Source organism: Lytechinus variegatus, chromosome 6 (assembly GCF_018143015.1).
Source record: "Lytechinus variegatus isolate NC3 chromosome 6, Lvar_3.0, whole genome shotgun sequence".
In the NCBI taxonomy this organism is placed as follows: Eukaryota; Metazoa; Echinodermata; class Echinoidea; order Temnopleuroida; family Toxopneustidae; genus Lytechinus; species Lytechinus variegatus.
This window is the reverse complement of record NC_054745.1, coordinates 37714346-37732353: the sequence shown is the minus strand read 5'-3', so window position 1 is coordinate 37732353 and position 18008 is coordinate 37714346. Positions and strand designations below refer to the sequence as shown.

Here is an 18008-nt window from a genome sequence, read left to right as displayed (position 1 = left end):
TGTAAAAAGTCAACAAAGATACCATCTGATAGTGATTTTTTACATGGTACCCCCCGCGCACACACACACACAAACACACGTACAGACGGGTGATTCCATACGTGTCGTACGGGACATTTTGACAACAACTCCTAGTGTCCTAGCTGAATGCTTGAGCAATAAAATATTTTTTGTCAATGATAAGCTATAGTGGGTAGTCATGTGAAAAACTAATAACCAAAACAAAAAATAGATTATAAGTAAATTTGTGTGTCGTACGGGACGTAGAAATGTCCCGTACGACACGGAACATTGTAAGCTCTAATTCACCTACAAACAACATATTTTTGTTGGTTGTCAGTTTTTTTGCATGTCTACCCAGTAGTACTTTAAGATTACCACAAAACAAATTTAAGTTCTTCGTTTGTTTGGACAGCAGGTTGAAAAATGCTGTGAAAATGGCTGATTTTTCTAGCATGGAATCGCCCACATACACTCAAAACCATTCCACTGCGCGTAAATTTGTCTCCAGGACAATTACTCCAGCGACAATTGCTCCGCTGTAAATTCCATGTACACTAAAGGAATGGCCCCTGCTGGATTTAAAGGGGAAGTTCACCCTGAAGAAAACTTTGTTGCAAAAATAGCAGAAAAAATAGTAAAAAATATTGGTGAAGGTTTGAGGAAAATCTGTCATAGAGTAAGAAAGTTATTAGAGTTCAAAGTTTTGGATTTGTGACGTCATAAACGAGCAGGTGCCCCATGTGTTATGTAATATAAAATGCATGAATTTCAAATTTTGCATGGTTCCTGATGACTTAATTTTGTTTTCTATTCATGATCGGGTGTGAAATAATTTGTCTATTGATATACTAAAGGTACAGTGAAAACCATTTTCAATTTTCTGAGAAAATGACATTTTATTGATTTTTTACCATTCGCTATGTAGGAATGCTACTCATATGACGTCACAAATCCAATAATTGAAATTCTAATAACTTTTTAATTATTTGATGAATTTTTCTCAAACCTTCGGCAATATTTTTATTATTTTTTTCTGCTATTTTTACAATAAAGTTTTCGTCAGGGTGAACTTCCCCTTTAACACTATAACCTATCCTAAACCTAAACCATAAAACCCTATTGCAATCCTAACCTTATATCGTAGACGAAATAGACCGGGAGCAATTGTCGGTGGAGCAGCTCGCGTCACCGTAAATTTATATGGATGAAGAGATTGAAACTCGCGCACCATGGTGGCTCGTTTGAAAGCAGGAGAATTGAAGGAGAATTAAACCTTTAGAGCAAGTGAACTTGTGTGGAAAGAGAGAAATCAAAGAATAAGATCAAAGAAAACTTGAGAAAAATCGGACAAATACAGAGAAAGTTTATATGGGCATTTGAATATTGCGGCAACTGGTTCAAAGGATTCATTCTTATTTCAACGAAATTCTTTTTTTTTCATTGCTGCATTGTTGGCATAATAATTATGTCTTGCGATAGACCAGATAAAAGAGAAAATTTGAGTGAAATATGTAAAAAAAAAAGGTAATGGGAAAGTTGTATATGTGTGACAACACAGAGCTTGGTCGCGTTGCCAGGTGGAGGAATGACATTGCATTAGGTATCTCCATTCTAAAAATGCTCATAACTTTCTTATTGTCCATTCAATTGTTCTCCAAGCTTCTTTGATATATTGCTCTGATTTTATCTTTCATATAGGCCGATATATTTCAACGAAATTCTCTTTTCTGCATTGCTGAGGCATAATAATTATGCCGATATTTGGACAGACTTTTCTCAAGCAATAAACTTCACTCAAACGCTGATTTACAAAGTGAAAGATGATTCGTTAATTTCTTTTGTGTATCAATAATTTATTTACAAATAACTGAATCAAAGAATAATTGAAATTGAAAATAATCTAATAAAAATACAAAATTATGATTGAATTGTATGAAACACCCGTATCTCGCAATTATTTGAACTAATCGTTCTAGAACATATAAAATAGATGAAAATCCATATTTCATTGTTCGAAATAGACATGAAATACTCCGAAAATTTGCATTTGCATTGCCCAATTGATCGTGGGCCCGGCAGCCGCTGTGCAGCGCCAGATCGACGAGGCTATATCCCTTTTTGTTTTTAGGTCTGACGCGGCCGGGGGTCTGAACCCCTGACTTCCCGCTTGTGAGACGGACGCTCTACCAACTGAGCCAACACACCAGTATTGGCAACAAAGCAGTCGTATATGCCTCACCATCCGAGAGACGCAAAGATTTATTTGGAATTCAGTTAGCATTATTCCTTCAAGGGGGGGTGGATCTCGGAATAGACTTGAATTTCGATTTCAAAATTCATTCCTCTATTACGAACTTTGAACGTTGAGATTTTATCGGGGTGGAATATGCTATTACAATTCATTTGAAAATCGGATCGGATCGTGTAGTGTACAGACAGCTTTAGAAAATTAGCTAGTGCCACTATTGTGCGATCCGATACGAACGTCACGATTTGCCTTCCGTAACGGATCGTGAGAATTTTTGAAATATTTAAATAATTTGGTGCGAACAGTAACGACACGGTCACATTTGTTCTTCGGCGGCCGTACGGCGCGTCGAAAACAGTCGTTTTATTCATTTTTAGTAAAACCACCTATATGTAGCTGGTACAAATAAATGTTAAAAACGGCTGTTTTCGACTCGTCGTAAGGTATAAGATTGGCAATCACACGACTGATTTATTACGAGCAGTACGATAGTTACACGATGAAAGCAGATGCGAACCAATAGCGCCACCTCGAGTCCTCAAGTACTCATACCTGCTTATTTTCCAGACGCATAATGCTAGTGTAGTCTAGTAATATAGACCCGCTTGAATCATAACACGTTAATTATCTACTCTTTACATTTATACCGCAATAATTGTGTTACAAAGTATAAAAAACTGTTATTTTTCTTCTAAAAACATTCTTGTTTTGCTATACAAAATAATGCAATTATAGGTCAATTTATTCTCAGTAGTATTAGCAGATATATGAAAACGTATATTTTAAGACTGTGCATTTGCAACACACAGTCATTGAGAGACCACCTAGGGTTCACTCCGCAATTTACATCACTGTTTCAATCGTGGGACAAATTGCTCGTGAAAGTGGGGACTAGGTATTAGAGTATACTAAAATGGAATGATAAATGATTTGATGTAATCAGCTGCATCTAGGAAGGCATAATAGAGGGGAGGCATTTCACGGAGCAATCACTCAGAGATTTTCACCAACTTTGTTGTTCTAAGCCAATCAGATGAATGGATTTCACAGGCTTATATATAGCTTGTAAGTGAAAATGACTGAATATTGGTTTCATGAAATGTTTCCAAATATTTCCATAATATTTCCCTCTTTTTTTTATTCCATTTTCTATTGCTTTTACCATTATCTGAATGCAACTCACTAAATATCACGCATTTTTAAAGGGGAAATTCACCCTGACGAAAATTTAGTTGTAAAAATAGCAGGAAAGCAATAAAAAAGTATTGGTGAAGGTCTAATGAAAATCTATTTAAGTTTAAGAAAGATATTACAATGTCAAGATTTTGTGTGATGTCATAAATGAGCAGCTGCCCGATACGTCATATAATGAACTGCATAAATTTAATGTTTGTAATGATTCGTTATAACTTTATAACTTATGTTTCATTTATAAAACGGGTGTGAAATCATTTGTGTATTGATACACTGAAAACAGAATAAAAACCATTTTGAATTTTCGGAGAAAATCACTTTTTTACCATACATTGCATGACGTCAGAAATCAAGTAATTAAAATTCTAATAACTTTGTTATTCTTTAATGGATCTTCCCCAAGCCAATATTTTTAAAATATTTTTCTGCTATTTTTACAATTATCTGTTTGTCAGGGTTAAGTTCCCCTTGAATGACAATTTCTATGATATTTATTCATGTACGACGTGTTGAAAATACGCTATGTTTTCTGTGTTCCCGTTGTTGACTTCCTCCAGATCGCCGTAGAGGGTGTATGTGCAATTTCCTCCGAATACGTCTTTGAGAAGCGCGGTAAATTTGTGAACATGGACGGGAGCCAAAGGCATGGTAACCCTGAGAAGAGAGGGGAAAAATAAAATAAAAGAATTGCAGAGCTCAATAGGTGATCGCATTGTAAAGAGTTCACAAAAATCATCATCCTTATGCCCCCCCCCCCCCCCTCTAGTCTCTCTCTCTCTGCTATGTGTCAGTCATACCGAGGTTTTACCTGACTGATAAGAAAGCACGAATGCCTGTGAGCAAGCAACCAGGGGACCGACGGCTTAAGGTCCTCTCCGAGGGACCTGGTAATGAGGATAAATGCCTTACCAAAGGGCACTAGCGCACCACTTGGGAATCGAACCCGGGTCACCGGAATCCGAAACCCCCGCTCTACCGACTGAGCTATCGAGTTAGAGGCCTCTATAATTTTCATTGAACACATCTGTGTTGTTTTGATTTCGTCTATTTTATCTATTTGTTAATGACGAATATAAGTTGCAATGCAATGAAATGAGTGCCTATCCATTATATGTTACTATGTCGCCAAGGCTTAGACAAACCTTTTTCCCGGATAAGACGACTTTCGTTTGCACAATACAATCCTCCAAGCCACGCGTCATATTTAAATTCAAATAGAGATGACATATATAAATCGAGCAGTCTTACTCATTCAAACCTTGAGAAGATTCCCGTATGAATAAAGGCAAATTGATGTTCTTTAAGAAAATTTTAAGTGAGAAGCTGTTTCAAGACTTGGATTAAAATTAATCTTGTTTAGAAGCCTACCATAACATTAATTCAGTCAATCACAATTGGCATCGGTAACACGGGTATGTGGGTATCTACTTCGCTCTAAAAGTGAGGTATAGCAAAAATACTACAAGGGAACGATGGACACTTCGGCGATTTTTTTTTTAACTCTCGATTAATGCGCCCAACGTCGTTGAGTAAGTAAACCATCGCACATATAAAAACATATATAAAACATATGGGGAAAATGAGAGAGGGGATTTGGGAGAGGGCACATGGGCGATGCACGGGAATAATTCCATCTTTTATTGCCCAGGAACCTCTAAAATATATTCATTCTTAATTTTTTTAAAGAAAGATATGAAGAAAAAATCTTAAAATGAATAAATCGGATATTTCTCCATCCCTTAACTATTTCCCTCATAATCATGATTTGTACACAACCCAAGATGGCGATACGTGAAGGCTGGCGGTGTCATGTGCGTAAAACATTCCACATAGACTTGTGTTTTAAAATGGCACTTTCGAAAAATTCATAAAAAATAAACGTGAAATTAGAGGGTCGAATGTTTACTACCATTAGATAGGATACATATCTGATATTCCATATCTGACCAGGAAAGGGTATCGTAGCCAGCTCATTTTAAAAATAAATCGCCATTCATGAAGATAACTATGATGGGATCAAATTTGTCAACTCAACTGAAACAGTTAATAGCCCTAATTGTTTCGCCAGTCAAAAATAGTTCCAAAGTCATTGATAAATCTTCCCAATTTGGGCAAAGGAAGTTCAACAGTTACCACTTCTAGAATCAGTGTTAGATTTTCAATTATATTCATACACTTTTGTCAATCAGCAATATCAAGTTGTAAACAAAAAATCGAATGGGTTGGTCGAATGAATATCTTTAGCCTTCCTGTTGTAATTAGGTTTCACGGGCCTATTAACATTCGGAAACCAAGAGATATTCATTCGAGCCAACCCATTGCTATTTTTTATTTTGATATTGCTGATTGACAAAGTGTATGCATATGATTGTCCATCTCACACTGATTCTGTTTTTGGTTATTACTGAACTTCCTTTTCCCGAATTGGGAAGAAATATCAACAATTTTGGACTATATTTTGACTGGCGGAAGGATTAGGGCTATTTTGCTGTTTGCTCCCCTCAAAGATGTCTTCAAACACGCCAATTTATTTTTAAAATGAGCCGGTCGAGGGACCCTTTTCTGGTCAGATATGGATTGCCAGATATAAATCCTATCCACTGGTAGTAAACATTCGACCCCCGAATTTCATCCTTATTTTTCATGAATTTTTTTAGTGCCAATTTAACACATGAGTCTACGGGGATTGAATTAGGCCTGTGAGACCATTAGGCTTATGGAACCTGGCGAAGGTTTACTTTCTCAACGCTGTGGGCGCTCTTCCCGAGCATTTTATTGCGTCCTCTATTCACTGTCCGATCTCCCCCTTGCAGTGTCTTTGGGTCTAGTCAAGTCCGACTTGTGACTTTTCGGGAATGAATGACTTACTTTTCGATTTTATTGAAGCCGTTGTTTCCCGTGTCGCCATCCTTCATAAGCATGTCGTAGATGATATCCACTTGAGTTGGGACGCCATCAACGGTGATGGTTTTCGTCGAAACGCCCGGTAATGTATCCTCCTATTGTTATCAAACACAAAGTTAGGATATGATCGTGTACAGCATTGAAGGAGAGCTATAAAGGTGAGGTGCCGTGGCTGAGTGGTCTAAGGCGCCTGGCTATACATGGAAAGTCCGGGGTTCGATCCCCGGCTGCGGCACCTATGCCCGTGAGCAAAGCATTTAATCTACAATGCTCCTTTTATATTGCTTTCAAATAAATGGAAATGCTATATGCATTATTGGTAACTAGGTGTGCACTTGTTAAAAAAAAAATATATAACCTGAATATATTGTGAAATTCAGCGATTTTAGGGATCACATTTTAGTAACTTCTCATTTTTTTTAACATTCAATTCAAATTCGGATTTATCCGAACAAAATAGATGGATTTGTGTGCTTTTAATTTTTCTCCTCTTATCTGGCGGGTGGGAGGCAGTGTTTCCACTCTTCCCGAAATTCAGGAAATTTTGACTTTTTCCAGGAAAGGTTCAGGAAATGAAAATATTACAGGAAACTTCAGGAAATCCGAAAATTACAATTAAACAACAATTAAACATAGAAACTATCAATATTCATGATATTCAGGTTATATTTTAATAATGTTTTACAGCCATACGTAGCTCAAAATTTTCCGCTCGCGCTCCGCGCTCGCATTTGTAATTTTGTTCCTTTTTTAAAGAGGGCGTGAACAAAAAACTGCAAAAATCCTTGATTTTGGCCACCTAGGCCGAATTTAGGCTTGCTGTATTATTGCCCGATTTTCGTTTAAAATCAATCTTGAAAATTCCAGGAAATATCTATGAATTTCAGGAAATTTGGGTTTCAGTTTCAGGAAATTTATTTTTGAGCTGTGGAAACACTGGTGCGAGGTGGAATCCCCCGCCCCTTGCAATGCGACCCGCCATCTAATTATTTGATAAGAGAATACATGTATATATATATATGCACACATATATAACATAATAAGTAATAAGTAAACAAAAAACAGAATGGTATAAAGCTACATGACATATGAAATATGGGCAGTGGATCGGCCACAGTATAATGGGAGTCCTAGATCTGTCGGCCGCGTTTGACAACGTAGACCACACCTTACTTATTAACACTCTGAATAGTTTAGGTGCATGTTCAGGACAAGGCCCTACAATGGCTGAAATCTTATCTCTCATTCCATTCACAGTCAGTCCTCTTAAATGATGTTACTTCTTCATCTAGGCCATTGGTCTACCGCGTACCACAGGGCTCTGTTCGAGGGCCCACTTTATTTTCCATTTATGTAACAGGGCTTCGAGAAATGTTTAAACGTCACTCTGTTCATTATCATATATATGCAGATGAGATTCATATTTTGTTTCATTTTTACCCAATCAAACTAGTGCCACACAAGCCCTGTGTAATCTTGAAAGATACATAATGGACATTGACACTTGATTAAAGTCAAACTCGTTACTTTTGAACCATAGTGAATGTGAGTTTTTAGTTTTTACTCAAATTTTCAAATTAATAGATTCAACATTGATTCAATTTCAGTCTCAGGCAAAGACATCCCCTCTCCCAAAATCATGTCGCAATCCAACCAGATTACAAGCATTTGCAGATCAGTTCGTTATCGATTGCGCAATATTGGCTTGTTAATTAAGAAAATGTCACTTTCTCAGCAACAGAGAAACATGTATATTCACTCACTTCTTCACAATTCGATTTTGGTAATAGCTTCCTTCTACAACTTACCCAATTTTTAACTTGGGAAATTGCAGAGGTTGCAAAATGCAAATCTAATCTAACTCTAACACGCGCAGCAACATTACCTCCGTATTGAAAATTCTTCACTGGTTGCCCCTGAAGGAACGCATAGTCTTTAAAAATCCTTCTTTTGTTTTTTTTATACTAGTCAATGGAACTTTCCTCAATTACAATAAGTCTTTGATGCATAATTACCAATCCTTAAGAACCTTACGATCCTCATCATCTAATCTCTTAAAAATTCCAGTTACTAAGAAATCATGCGGGGAAAGGGTCTTTGCTCATGCAAGGCCTAGCCTGTGGAATCCTCTTCAAAAGATTTTGAAAACCCAAACTTCAGTTACCACCTTCTAGGGAAACCTGAAAACATACCTGTTTCAGTGCTTTTTTATAGACATATATTGTTCAGATTTGGTTTATATGTAAATAGCGTTTGTTGTTGTTCTACTCTGAAGCGCCTTGAGCAAGTTATCATGATCGAAAGTGCGCTATACAAATCTCATGTATTATTATTATTACTATTATTTTGTTTATTATTGTATTGCGTCAATAAAGAAAAGATTGAAAAGTGTTAGTATAGTATGTGCTTCATGAGGTGTCCATGTATCCAATATTGCAAAGAGATGACACTTAATATGCTATAGTTTATAATGTATCATGCCAACTAATAGAAAATATTGACAAAAAACAAATACTAAAAAAAAGACTCAAATTATTTACCATCATAGCAGTGGCGAACCTAGGATTTTCCAAAGGGGGGGGCAAATTCGTCCGCAAAAAATTTGACAAGCAAAAAAAAGGTCTTCAAGTTCAAAGGAGGTGGTCACTTGTGGCTCGTCAGTGATCAGTTTTGACTCGTCAGGGGGGGGGGGCAATCTGCCCCCATCCTCTTAGGTACGCTAGTGCATCATAGACTTACCTTATGATACACGTTTTTATTCACGACGATCCCCCGATCCATCATCGAATCGATGTTACGGTGATCGATCAAGAGCAAGCCGCCCGGTTTGAGGAACTTCTGGAAGTTGTTCAGACATTGTCGATGGAGCTTGAGTTCTGGTGGTCGGTCGACAAGATGTAATATTGAACTGCCAAGGCATAGAACAGCGTCAAATTGACCGTGACCTTCAAGGTCTTTGTCCAAGGTCAACCAGTTAGCCCGTTTGACCTCTGCCAAAATAATCAACGTACAAATCAAATATTTATGATGACAATAATAACAAAATTTGAATTAAAACAAACCGAGGGGGTTAGGCATGTAGTTTGGGGGAAGCTTCTACAAAGTCGTGAGCGAGCAATTTTTGTTTAACTAAACCCAAAAAATGGAATTGGGTAAGGTATTTAAACAACATCATCATTGTCAATAAGCATAGTTGATATGGTCGAGTGTCATCCACGAGTGATCTATCGTTTAGAACTAAAAAAATAAAGATTTTAAAAGGGTTGAATGCGAGTAAGCGTTTGAATTTGGAAGTGTATTTGACTTTGGATTTAAACTTGAATTCGAATTTGAATTGAAATTTGAATTGAATTTGAAGTTAAATTTGAAATTCAGTTTGAGTTTCAATATGAATTCAAATATGAATGTGAATCAGCATCAAAATTAGCATTATGATTAGAGATTGAATTTGAATTAGCATTAGGATTAGAATTTGAGTTTGAATTTATCAATAATAATAAGTCACATTTATCTAGCCATTCACGAAAACCATTTTTTAAATTCTGATTTTATTAAAAAAGTTTCTAAGCTCTGCTAAATATTACTCCAAATTCAATTTCAATGTCTATTTCCAGTTGAAAAGTCGCTTTCATACTGGGACAACCAGTCATATTGCTTGTGTAGAGCAAGGGGATATCTTAACGGGGCAGGTCCCTTAATCTGTCCTTGTGCACGTTTATTTCAGACTTCAATTCGTTGTATTTGTATATCAACTTGTGATTACGTAATGAAGAGTATACATACAAACGGTGAATTCTTCTTTCTAGAGATATTTTTAAGTTGCAATAATATTAGGTAATAGGGCCAATGATCAACAAATTTGATTTCAGTATTCTGATCCCCGATAATTTTTATAATGCAACTTTTAATTCATAATGCACACACATCACAAAAATAAACCTCATACGATTTGGTGATAGTTGTGGTAGCATTGCAGCACAGTACAGTAGGAGATGTTTGATTTGATTTGATTCTATTGATTTCCGTTCACAACATAAGTATGATAAATGTAACATGACAAGGTCGAAAATACTGCAAAACATAAAGAAATATATGGTGCCAGGTAATAATGGCAGAGGTGAAAATGGCAGAGGTAATAATGGCAGAGGTAAAAGTGGCAGAGGTAATAATGGCAGAGGTAAAAGTGGCAGAGGTACACTGTTAGCAAAAAACAGTAGATTCTACATAAGAAAAAAAACAGGTTTTACAAAAAAACAAAACAAATGATTTTGTAATTTATAATAACAGGAGTATTTTCCATAATTTTTCTACAATTTTACAGAACAGATATGTTTTGAAAAAGGGGAAAACAGTTCTATTACAATAAATTTGTAAAGGTACACGCACAAAATACCAATTTCCTGTAATTTTACACAAATTCATGTAAGATTACACAGTGCATTAAGATTACAGGTGTTCTCCAGACTCTGTTGCAGGATTTTTTATTTTTAAGTATAAATTTTCTAACAGTGTAAAAAAACGGCGGAGTTGAAGACGGCAAAGGTAAAGATGGCAGAGGCAAAAATGAAAGAGATATGGGGTGCTGGTTTGTTAAAAAGCCGAGAAAAAAAGTTTTCACTTAAAAATCAAAGGGGGTTTGGTTAAGAGGGAAAATGACACACACAAAAAATATTTCAACTAAATGAAGTTCTTTTGAGACAGAAAAAGAATTACAACAAATAATAACAATTAGATAATAAACAATGCTTTTTTCTTCTGTTTGAAAAATAACAGATTTTTATCAGTTCTGCATTTTAGCATATAGCTAATTACCATCAAGGTGTTTATTTCATATTGAATGCAGTCAGTAGTAAAGGTACAGGGTCTTCTTTTATGCAAAGAATCTGAACCAGACGGTCCCCCTCGATCGACCCCAAATTGGTTTACCATTCAAAACGAGCTTATTATTGATTTTCATATATATAATTAGTTACATATTCAGTGCAAAGCCTAGGAACGCATGCTTATTGTCATTCAAATATTAAAAAAAGAATAATACAGACGACATTACAAATAAGGACATAATATTTAACCACGATCATTCGTGACAATTTCAACGTCAAAGCTTTCCCCGCTAAGTTCTCTGTTTTTCTCCGCCCCCTAACCCTCTCTGTCTCTCCACCTCTCTAATGTCTACTCTTCCTTCCTCTTTGCATCGGTAAACCTGGCAAAACTTAAGATAAAAAAAAAACAGCCAGACAAAATGGAATGTTATACAATGATGAATGGCAATAGTGCAGTTTCATTTTGCTCCTGACAAATAGAATGAACAAATATCTGTCGTTTGATTTCTTTTTTTAAAAAGCCTTCACGGTACACCTCCAACGAATTCGCAAATGGCATTGTTAGGCCGATGAAGACATAATGATATGATGAAATGCCTAGCCGTGACATGCACTTCTAATTAATGTAATCTATGTAAATGCGGGGGGCTTTTTGACAATTCATTGCATGGGGGTTTAAGGCTGGCCAAATTTTACCTAGAGCTGTCATTTTCACCTCTTCCATTATAACCCCTGCCATTTTACCTCTGCCATTTTTACTTCTGCCATTTTTACTTCTGCCATTATTACCTCTGCCAATTTTACCTCTGGGCATATGACCTCTGCCAATATTACCTCTGCCATTATGACCTCTGCCATTACTACCTCTGCCATTTTTACCTCTGCCATTTTAACACCGAGCCAAAATATATATAACATAATCTTAGACTTAAGAAACACAATTCAACAAATGAAAAAACCTAATATGACATTTATATTTTAAAGTGTAACGGAGGGTCTTGCCGAAAAAAACAAAGCTTGTATAAAAGGCAAGACCCTAAATAAACTTAGTTTCATTACACACAAAAAAAAACACTGGGTCGTAATGAAATATAGAACTTTTGTTTACAAATAAATACAAACAATTTTGGTGCACTTTACAAAAAAAATTAACAGATGGATCATGCAAGAAATATTAGGTTAGGGGAAGAAGAGGGGAGGGACAGAGAAGTGCAGTGTACAGTACATGACGTAGAAAGAAAGCGGGCTGAACGTATTCATAGCTTAATAAAAAGAGTAGAATTCACTTAGCAAAATGCGGAAAATTTCAATCAAAATCGGATAACAAATAACAAAGTTATTGAATTTTAAACTTTAGCAATATTTTGTTTCAACAGTCGTCATGAATATTCTGGGCTGGTGATGTCAAATCTCCACTTGTTCTTTTGTATTTTATTATATGAAATTAGGTTTATTCCAATTTTTTCCTACAAGAAATAGAAAAAATGGATTGACAACTAGTCTAGTGTATTAAATATTTATTGCAACTTATTTCATTGCAAGAGAGACATATATTCACACAAGTTACGAAAACTGAAAATGGTGGTGTGACATCATCGGCCCACCTAATGAATATTAATAAAGACTGTTTTCGCAAAAAATTGCTAAACTTTAAGCTTCAATAACTTTGTCATTTTTTATCCGATTTTGATGAAATTTTCGGCATTTTTCTTAGTAAATTCTACTCTTATGTATTAAGATATAAATATTTTTTTAGCCCGGACCATGCCTTTAGAAAGAAAGAGCAACGGGCGTAAATTCGGGGCTCGCGCTGTTGATCAACAAACATACAATACAATCAACAAAAATAAATACTCATAATGACAATTGTGAGACACAGTCATATCAGAAAAGTAAAATCTGTAAAGGTCAAGTCCACCTCAGGAAAATGTTGATTTTAATCAATAGAGAAAAATCAGACAAGCACAATGCTGAAAATTTCATCAAAATCGGATGTAAAATAAGAAAGTCATGACATTTCAAAATTTCGCTTATTTTCAACAAAATAGTTATATGAACGAGCCAGTTACATCAAAATGAGAGTCGATGACGTCACTCACTCACTATTTCTTTTGTTTTTTATTATTTGAATTATACAATATTTCAATTTTAAAGAATTTGATGATTAGGACCTCCTTGCCTGAAGCACAAAATGTTAAAATAATGGAATTCCACGTGTTCAGGGAGTAATAATGAATCTTCATTTCACATGACAATGACGAGAAAATCAAATAATAAAATACAAAAGAAATAGTGAGTGAGTGATGTCATCAGTTCCCTCATTTGCATACCAACCGAGATGTGCATATAACTGTTTTGTGAAATGAAGTGAAACTTTAAAATATCATAACTTTCTTATTTTACATCCGATTTTGATGAAATTTTCAGTGTTATGCTTGTTGATTTTTTCTCTTTTTATTTAAATCAAGTTTTTGTTGGGGTGGACTTGTCCTTTAAGTTTTATCGCAACATGCTTTAATACGAGTTTGAGCTTTAAGTGGGCATTTTGCGTGCGCATACGTGTAGAAGTTACAAATTGGTGCAGATTTTCAAGGTTCGAGCCCTGGTCACGTCTTTCGGATGGTGACGTAAAAGGTAGGTCCCAGACGCAAGTAATAATATCTGATTGATACACGTCTGACAAAACTCAAATACACACACACACGAGGGAGGAAATGAAGATTAAACAATACTTTTAAGATCGAATTATATTACATTGCGAATTGTATGCTGGGTAAATCGTCAATTTCTGCCACCTATGTTTTCACAAATTTGATAAGCAGCTAACTGGACTACCATCAATTCAGCTACTCATAATTATTGCAAATAATTTGTCAAACAAACAAATATAAAGATAAGGAATGGAAATAGCGTAGATGGCAAATAGACAAAAAGGTCAATTCGAATATTTAAATGATTTTGAAGAAAAATTTGAATAGGCATGATGCCTCACATTAGTGACGTCACAGTGGAAAGGGTGGCGGCAGGGAGCCCCCCCCCCCTCGATTTTTTTAATATAGTGGGGGGTGGGAAAGCAGGTGAAATAGGAAGAAAGAAGTTAGTAAAGTATAAAAAATGAAATGTCAAGTTCTTATTGAAATCATATTAAAGAAAATTATCCAAATGAAAGTAAAATGTAAAAGGTGGATTTTTTTTTACCCCAGTCTTTTAATCCAAGTCGTTCCTTTTCCGATCTGGCATAAAACAGCATCGCTTCAGCATCGTCACAACTGACGACCTCCATCCCATGTTTGAGCAGGAATAAGGAGTCCACCCTGGAAAGAAAATAGAATCCTAATCATGCAGTAAGATGGTTATTCGTGATTTTGGTCTAAATGGTGGTAGTGAATAAAGTAGAAATACAAGTAGTGGTGGTGGTTAACAAATCAATAGTTGTCACCTTGAATAACGCCATGAACCGTTACGTAAACCTTTCATCATCATCATTATCATCATCGCCATCATTATCACGATCATCACCACCATCATCATCACCACCACCACCATCATCATAAAAATCATCTTCATTACCATTTTCACCAACGTCATCATCATCACCACCACCACCACCATCATCATAACCATTGTCACCAACGTCATCATCATCATCACCACCACCACCATCATCATCATAAAAATCATCTTCATTACCATTGTCACCAACGTCATCATCATCACCACCACCACCACCATCATAAGAATCATCTTCATTACCATTGTCACCAACGTCATCATCATCATCACCACCGCCGCCATCAAACATCATCATCATCATCATTGAAAATGTACGTATTACTGCCACTATCATTACTATTATCAACATCACCACTAACATCATCACCGTCATTTTCACTATCATCTTCGTCATCAATCTCACTACCATCATCGATCCGCATTCATTCGTAATTCCTAAGCTTCGCTATTCCGAATGTTCGTAATTCCGAAGGTTCGTAAGTCCGAAAACGAAATGACGTTCGTAATTCCGAAGGTTCGTTACTCCGAAAACGAAATGAGGTTCGTAATTCCGAAGGTTCGTTAGTCCGAAAACGTAATGATTAACGAACCTTAATTCGTTTTCGGACTAACGAACCTTCGGAAGAACAAACCTTATTTCGTTTTCAGATAAACAAACCTTCGGAACAACGAACCTTATTTCGTTTTCGGACTAACGAACCTTCGGCACAACGAACCTTATTTCGTTTTCGGATTAACAAACCTTCGGAACAATGAACCTTATTTCGTTTTCGGACTAACGAACCTTCGGAACATCGAACCTTATTTCGTTTTCGGATTATCGAACCTTCAGAATAACGAACCTTCGGAATAACGGCACAAATGTTCGGATTAACGAACATCGAGGTATAGGCAACTTACGTGTTTCGGAATTACGAACCTTCGGAATAAAGAACCTTCAGAATTACGAAGTATAATCCATAGATCTCACTACCATCGTACCCATCATCACCACCTAGTCTACAAATGTCGACCCACATCTGCAGTGTGTGTACCAAAGCTGATTCAACGAGTCTGCAGAGCAGACTAGGTGTACTATGGCAGGCTCGCTTTGCTCGTCCTTTCAGGCTGGTTTGCAAACCAGCATCAAGCGCTGGGTTACCACCCGTAATATATTATAAGGTCTTTGGTTACCACCATACGAGCCATTCAGAGTCTGCATAGCAGACTAATCACCACCACCACTGTCATCATCATCATCATCTCCACCACCACCATCATCATCACCATCAGAATAGATGTGCACCTCACCCTGTTCCGCACGCGGCATCCAGAATCCTCCGACAGTTCTTCCTCTGAAGTACCCCTAGCAACCATTGGTTATATTTAGAGGACCTCTCGGCAAGAGGACCGAGTTTGTGGACAGCATCACTGTCATCAAAAGGATTCGATATGTCTTGCTAGAAAGAATAAACGAGAAAATCGTTATGTTCTGATGGTGGTCATGGTGACTGTGGGAGATTCCATACGTCTCGTACAGGACATTTTGACAACAATTTCTAGTTTCCTAGCCGAATGCTTGAGCAATAAAATGTTTTTTGTCAGTGATAAAGCTATTGTGGGTAGTCATGTGAAAAACTAATAAGCCACACAAACAAACTGATTAAGGGTAAATTATAGGTGAAAATGCTGTGTGTCGTATGGGACGCAGATGAAATCTCCCGTGCGACACGCAACAATTTATATTCTATTTCACCTATGGACGACATATTTTTGTTGGTTGTCAGCTTTGTGCAAGTCTACCAAGTAGTACTTTAAAGATAAATTCCAGTTTTGGTAACGATCTCAAAATGATTTTTTACAGAATCTTATATAATGACCACCCAAGTGTCTGTTCGTATGAATAAAAAAATATGTGCCAAAGGATTCTGGAAGAAATTGTGCAGTTGCTGAGAAATATCAGCGCGGATTAGGTCACTTCGGTCGGGTTTTTACTCAAGCAATAATAATACACTGCCCCACGTGTGCCTATCTGTGTTGGTGATCTTCAGTCTGAACATTTTTTCAGCGTAGATTTCAAGATTTCACAAAGTTCAGTTTATGTAACTGTACCAGATCTAGATCCTCGATGATATACTGACAATTAAGCCTGGTTTTACAGACTTTCTCATGAAATCAGTGTTAACTGCACCTACTGGCATTTCTCTTTAATATTACCACAAAGCAAATTTTATTTCTTCGTTCGTTTGGACAGCAGGTTGATAGATGTTGTGAAAATGGCTAATTTTTCTAGCATGGAGTCGCCCCTGTATGACAGGTGTACAAACGTGAGTTAAATCCCAAATCACTGTTAAGTCAGCAGGAATCGCATCCAAGCCACAGCTCGACTCGGGATTTAGCCGTCACACTTGCGAAGAAGTCTGATCTAGTTACGAGTCTAGATCTGTCTGTTAGTATGAGTTACGTCCATTAATAACACCCACCAAGAAAAGATTTGGGCATATATGCCCCCCCCCAAAAAAAAAAAAAAAAAAAAAATCTAAAAGAAATTTTACCTTTACAAAAAAAATATAAATATAATATTCCGATAGAATTAGACAGATTATTCAGAAAATAATATCTTACCTTTCCTTTTTCTTCTTTTCTTCTTTTCTCATTTTTTAATTGGCCATGATATTGGCCCAACCCCCTCCCTATAAGTAGTATGTAGGCTAGTAAGAGGCCTTAATATATATATATATATATATATATATATATATATATATACATACATATATACATAAATTATGTAGTTCTTGGGTGACATAATAAAATAAACATAAGTGAAATTGTGCCATACGAAAAATATATAAGATTCAGAAGGAATATCATATTCATATGGATTAGTCATCATTATTTCAATCAGAATATATTAAAGCGTGCATTGAAAAGTGCCTGACCTGGTAAAAACCAGTCCAGTTGCCGTACCATTCAAGCCAGACACATTGACATGGAACAAAGAGACCAAGTGGACCTTGACCTCGTGACAGCGAGAACCGAATCTGACCGAATACCAGGTCTTCATTCCCAGGACTCAGAGGGTGGGGTAAGGCCGGTCAGCCCTACGTATACAGCGGGTGGGGGTCAAGTTCAAGTTCAGGTTTTATTTAAAGCAATCGAACAAGAGACATATTACACAGTTTAACAAAAAAAATAAGAATAAATGATAGGTTTGGATACCCATAGAAGCACCTGAGCTTGTGAGAGGGGCCCCTTATATAGAACACTACAACAAGAATGTGATGAAAAAATATATATATACAATGATGATCCAGAGAGGATATAAGCAAAATACATACCCAAAA

At 36.4% G+C, this 18008-nt stretch overlaps 1 protein-coding gene across 3 annotated transcripts in view; it reads right to left on the bottom strand.

The window, feature by feature from the left end:
- Positions 1-3685: 3685 nt before the first annotated feature.
- The window catches only part of LOC121417428 (glycine N-methyltransferase-like), a 47571-nt gene continuing 33248 nt past the window's right edge, over positions 3686-18008 (bottom strand). For all 3 annotated transcript variants that reach the window (XM_041611137.1, XM_041611136.1, XM_041611138.1), the window contains 5 exons: positions 15976-16124; positions 14371-14486; positions 9089-9339; positions 6314-6444; positions 3686-4099 (listed from right to left, as the gene is read on the bottom strand). In XM_041611137.1, the coding sequence (XP_041467071.1) occupies positions 3937-4099; positions 6314-6444; positions 9089-9339; positions 14371-14486; positions 15976-16124 (810 nt within the window). In that variant the 3' untranslated portion in view covers positions 3686-3936. The remainder of the gene's footprint in view (positions 4100-6313; positions 6445-9088; positions 9340-14370; positions 14487-15975; positions 16125-18008) is intronic.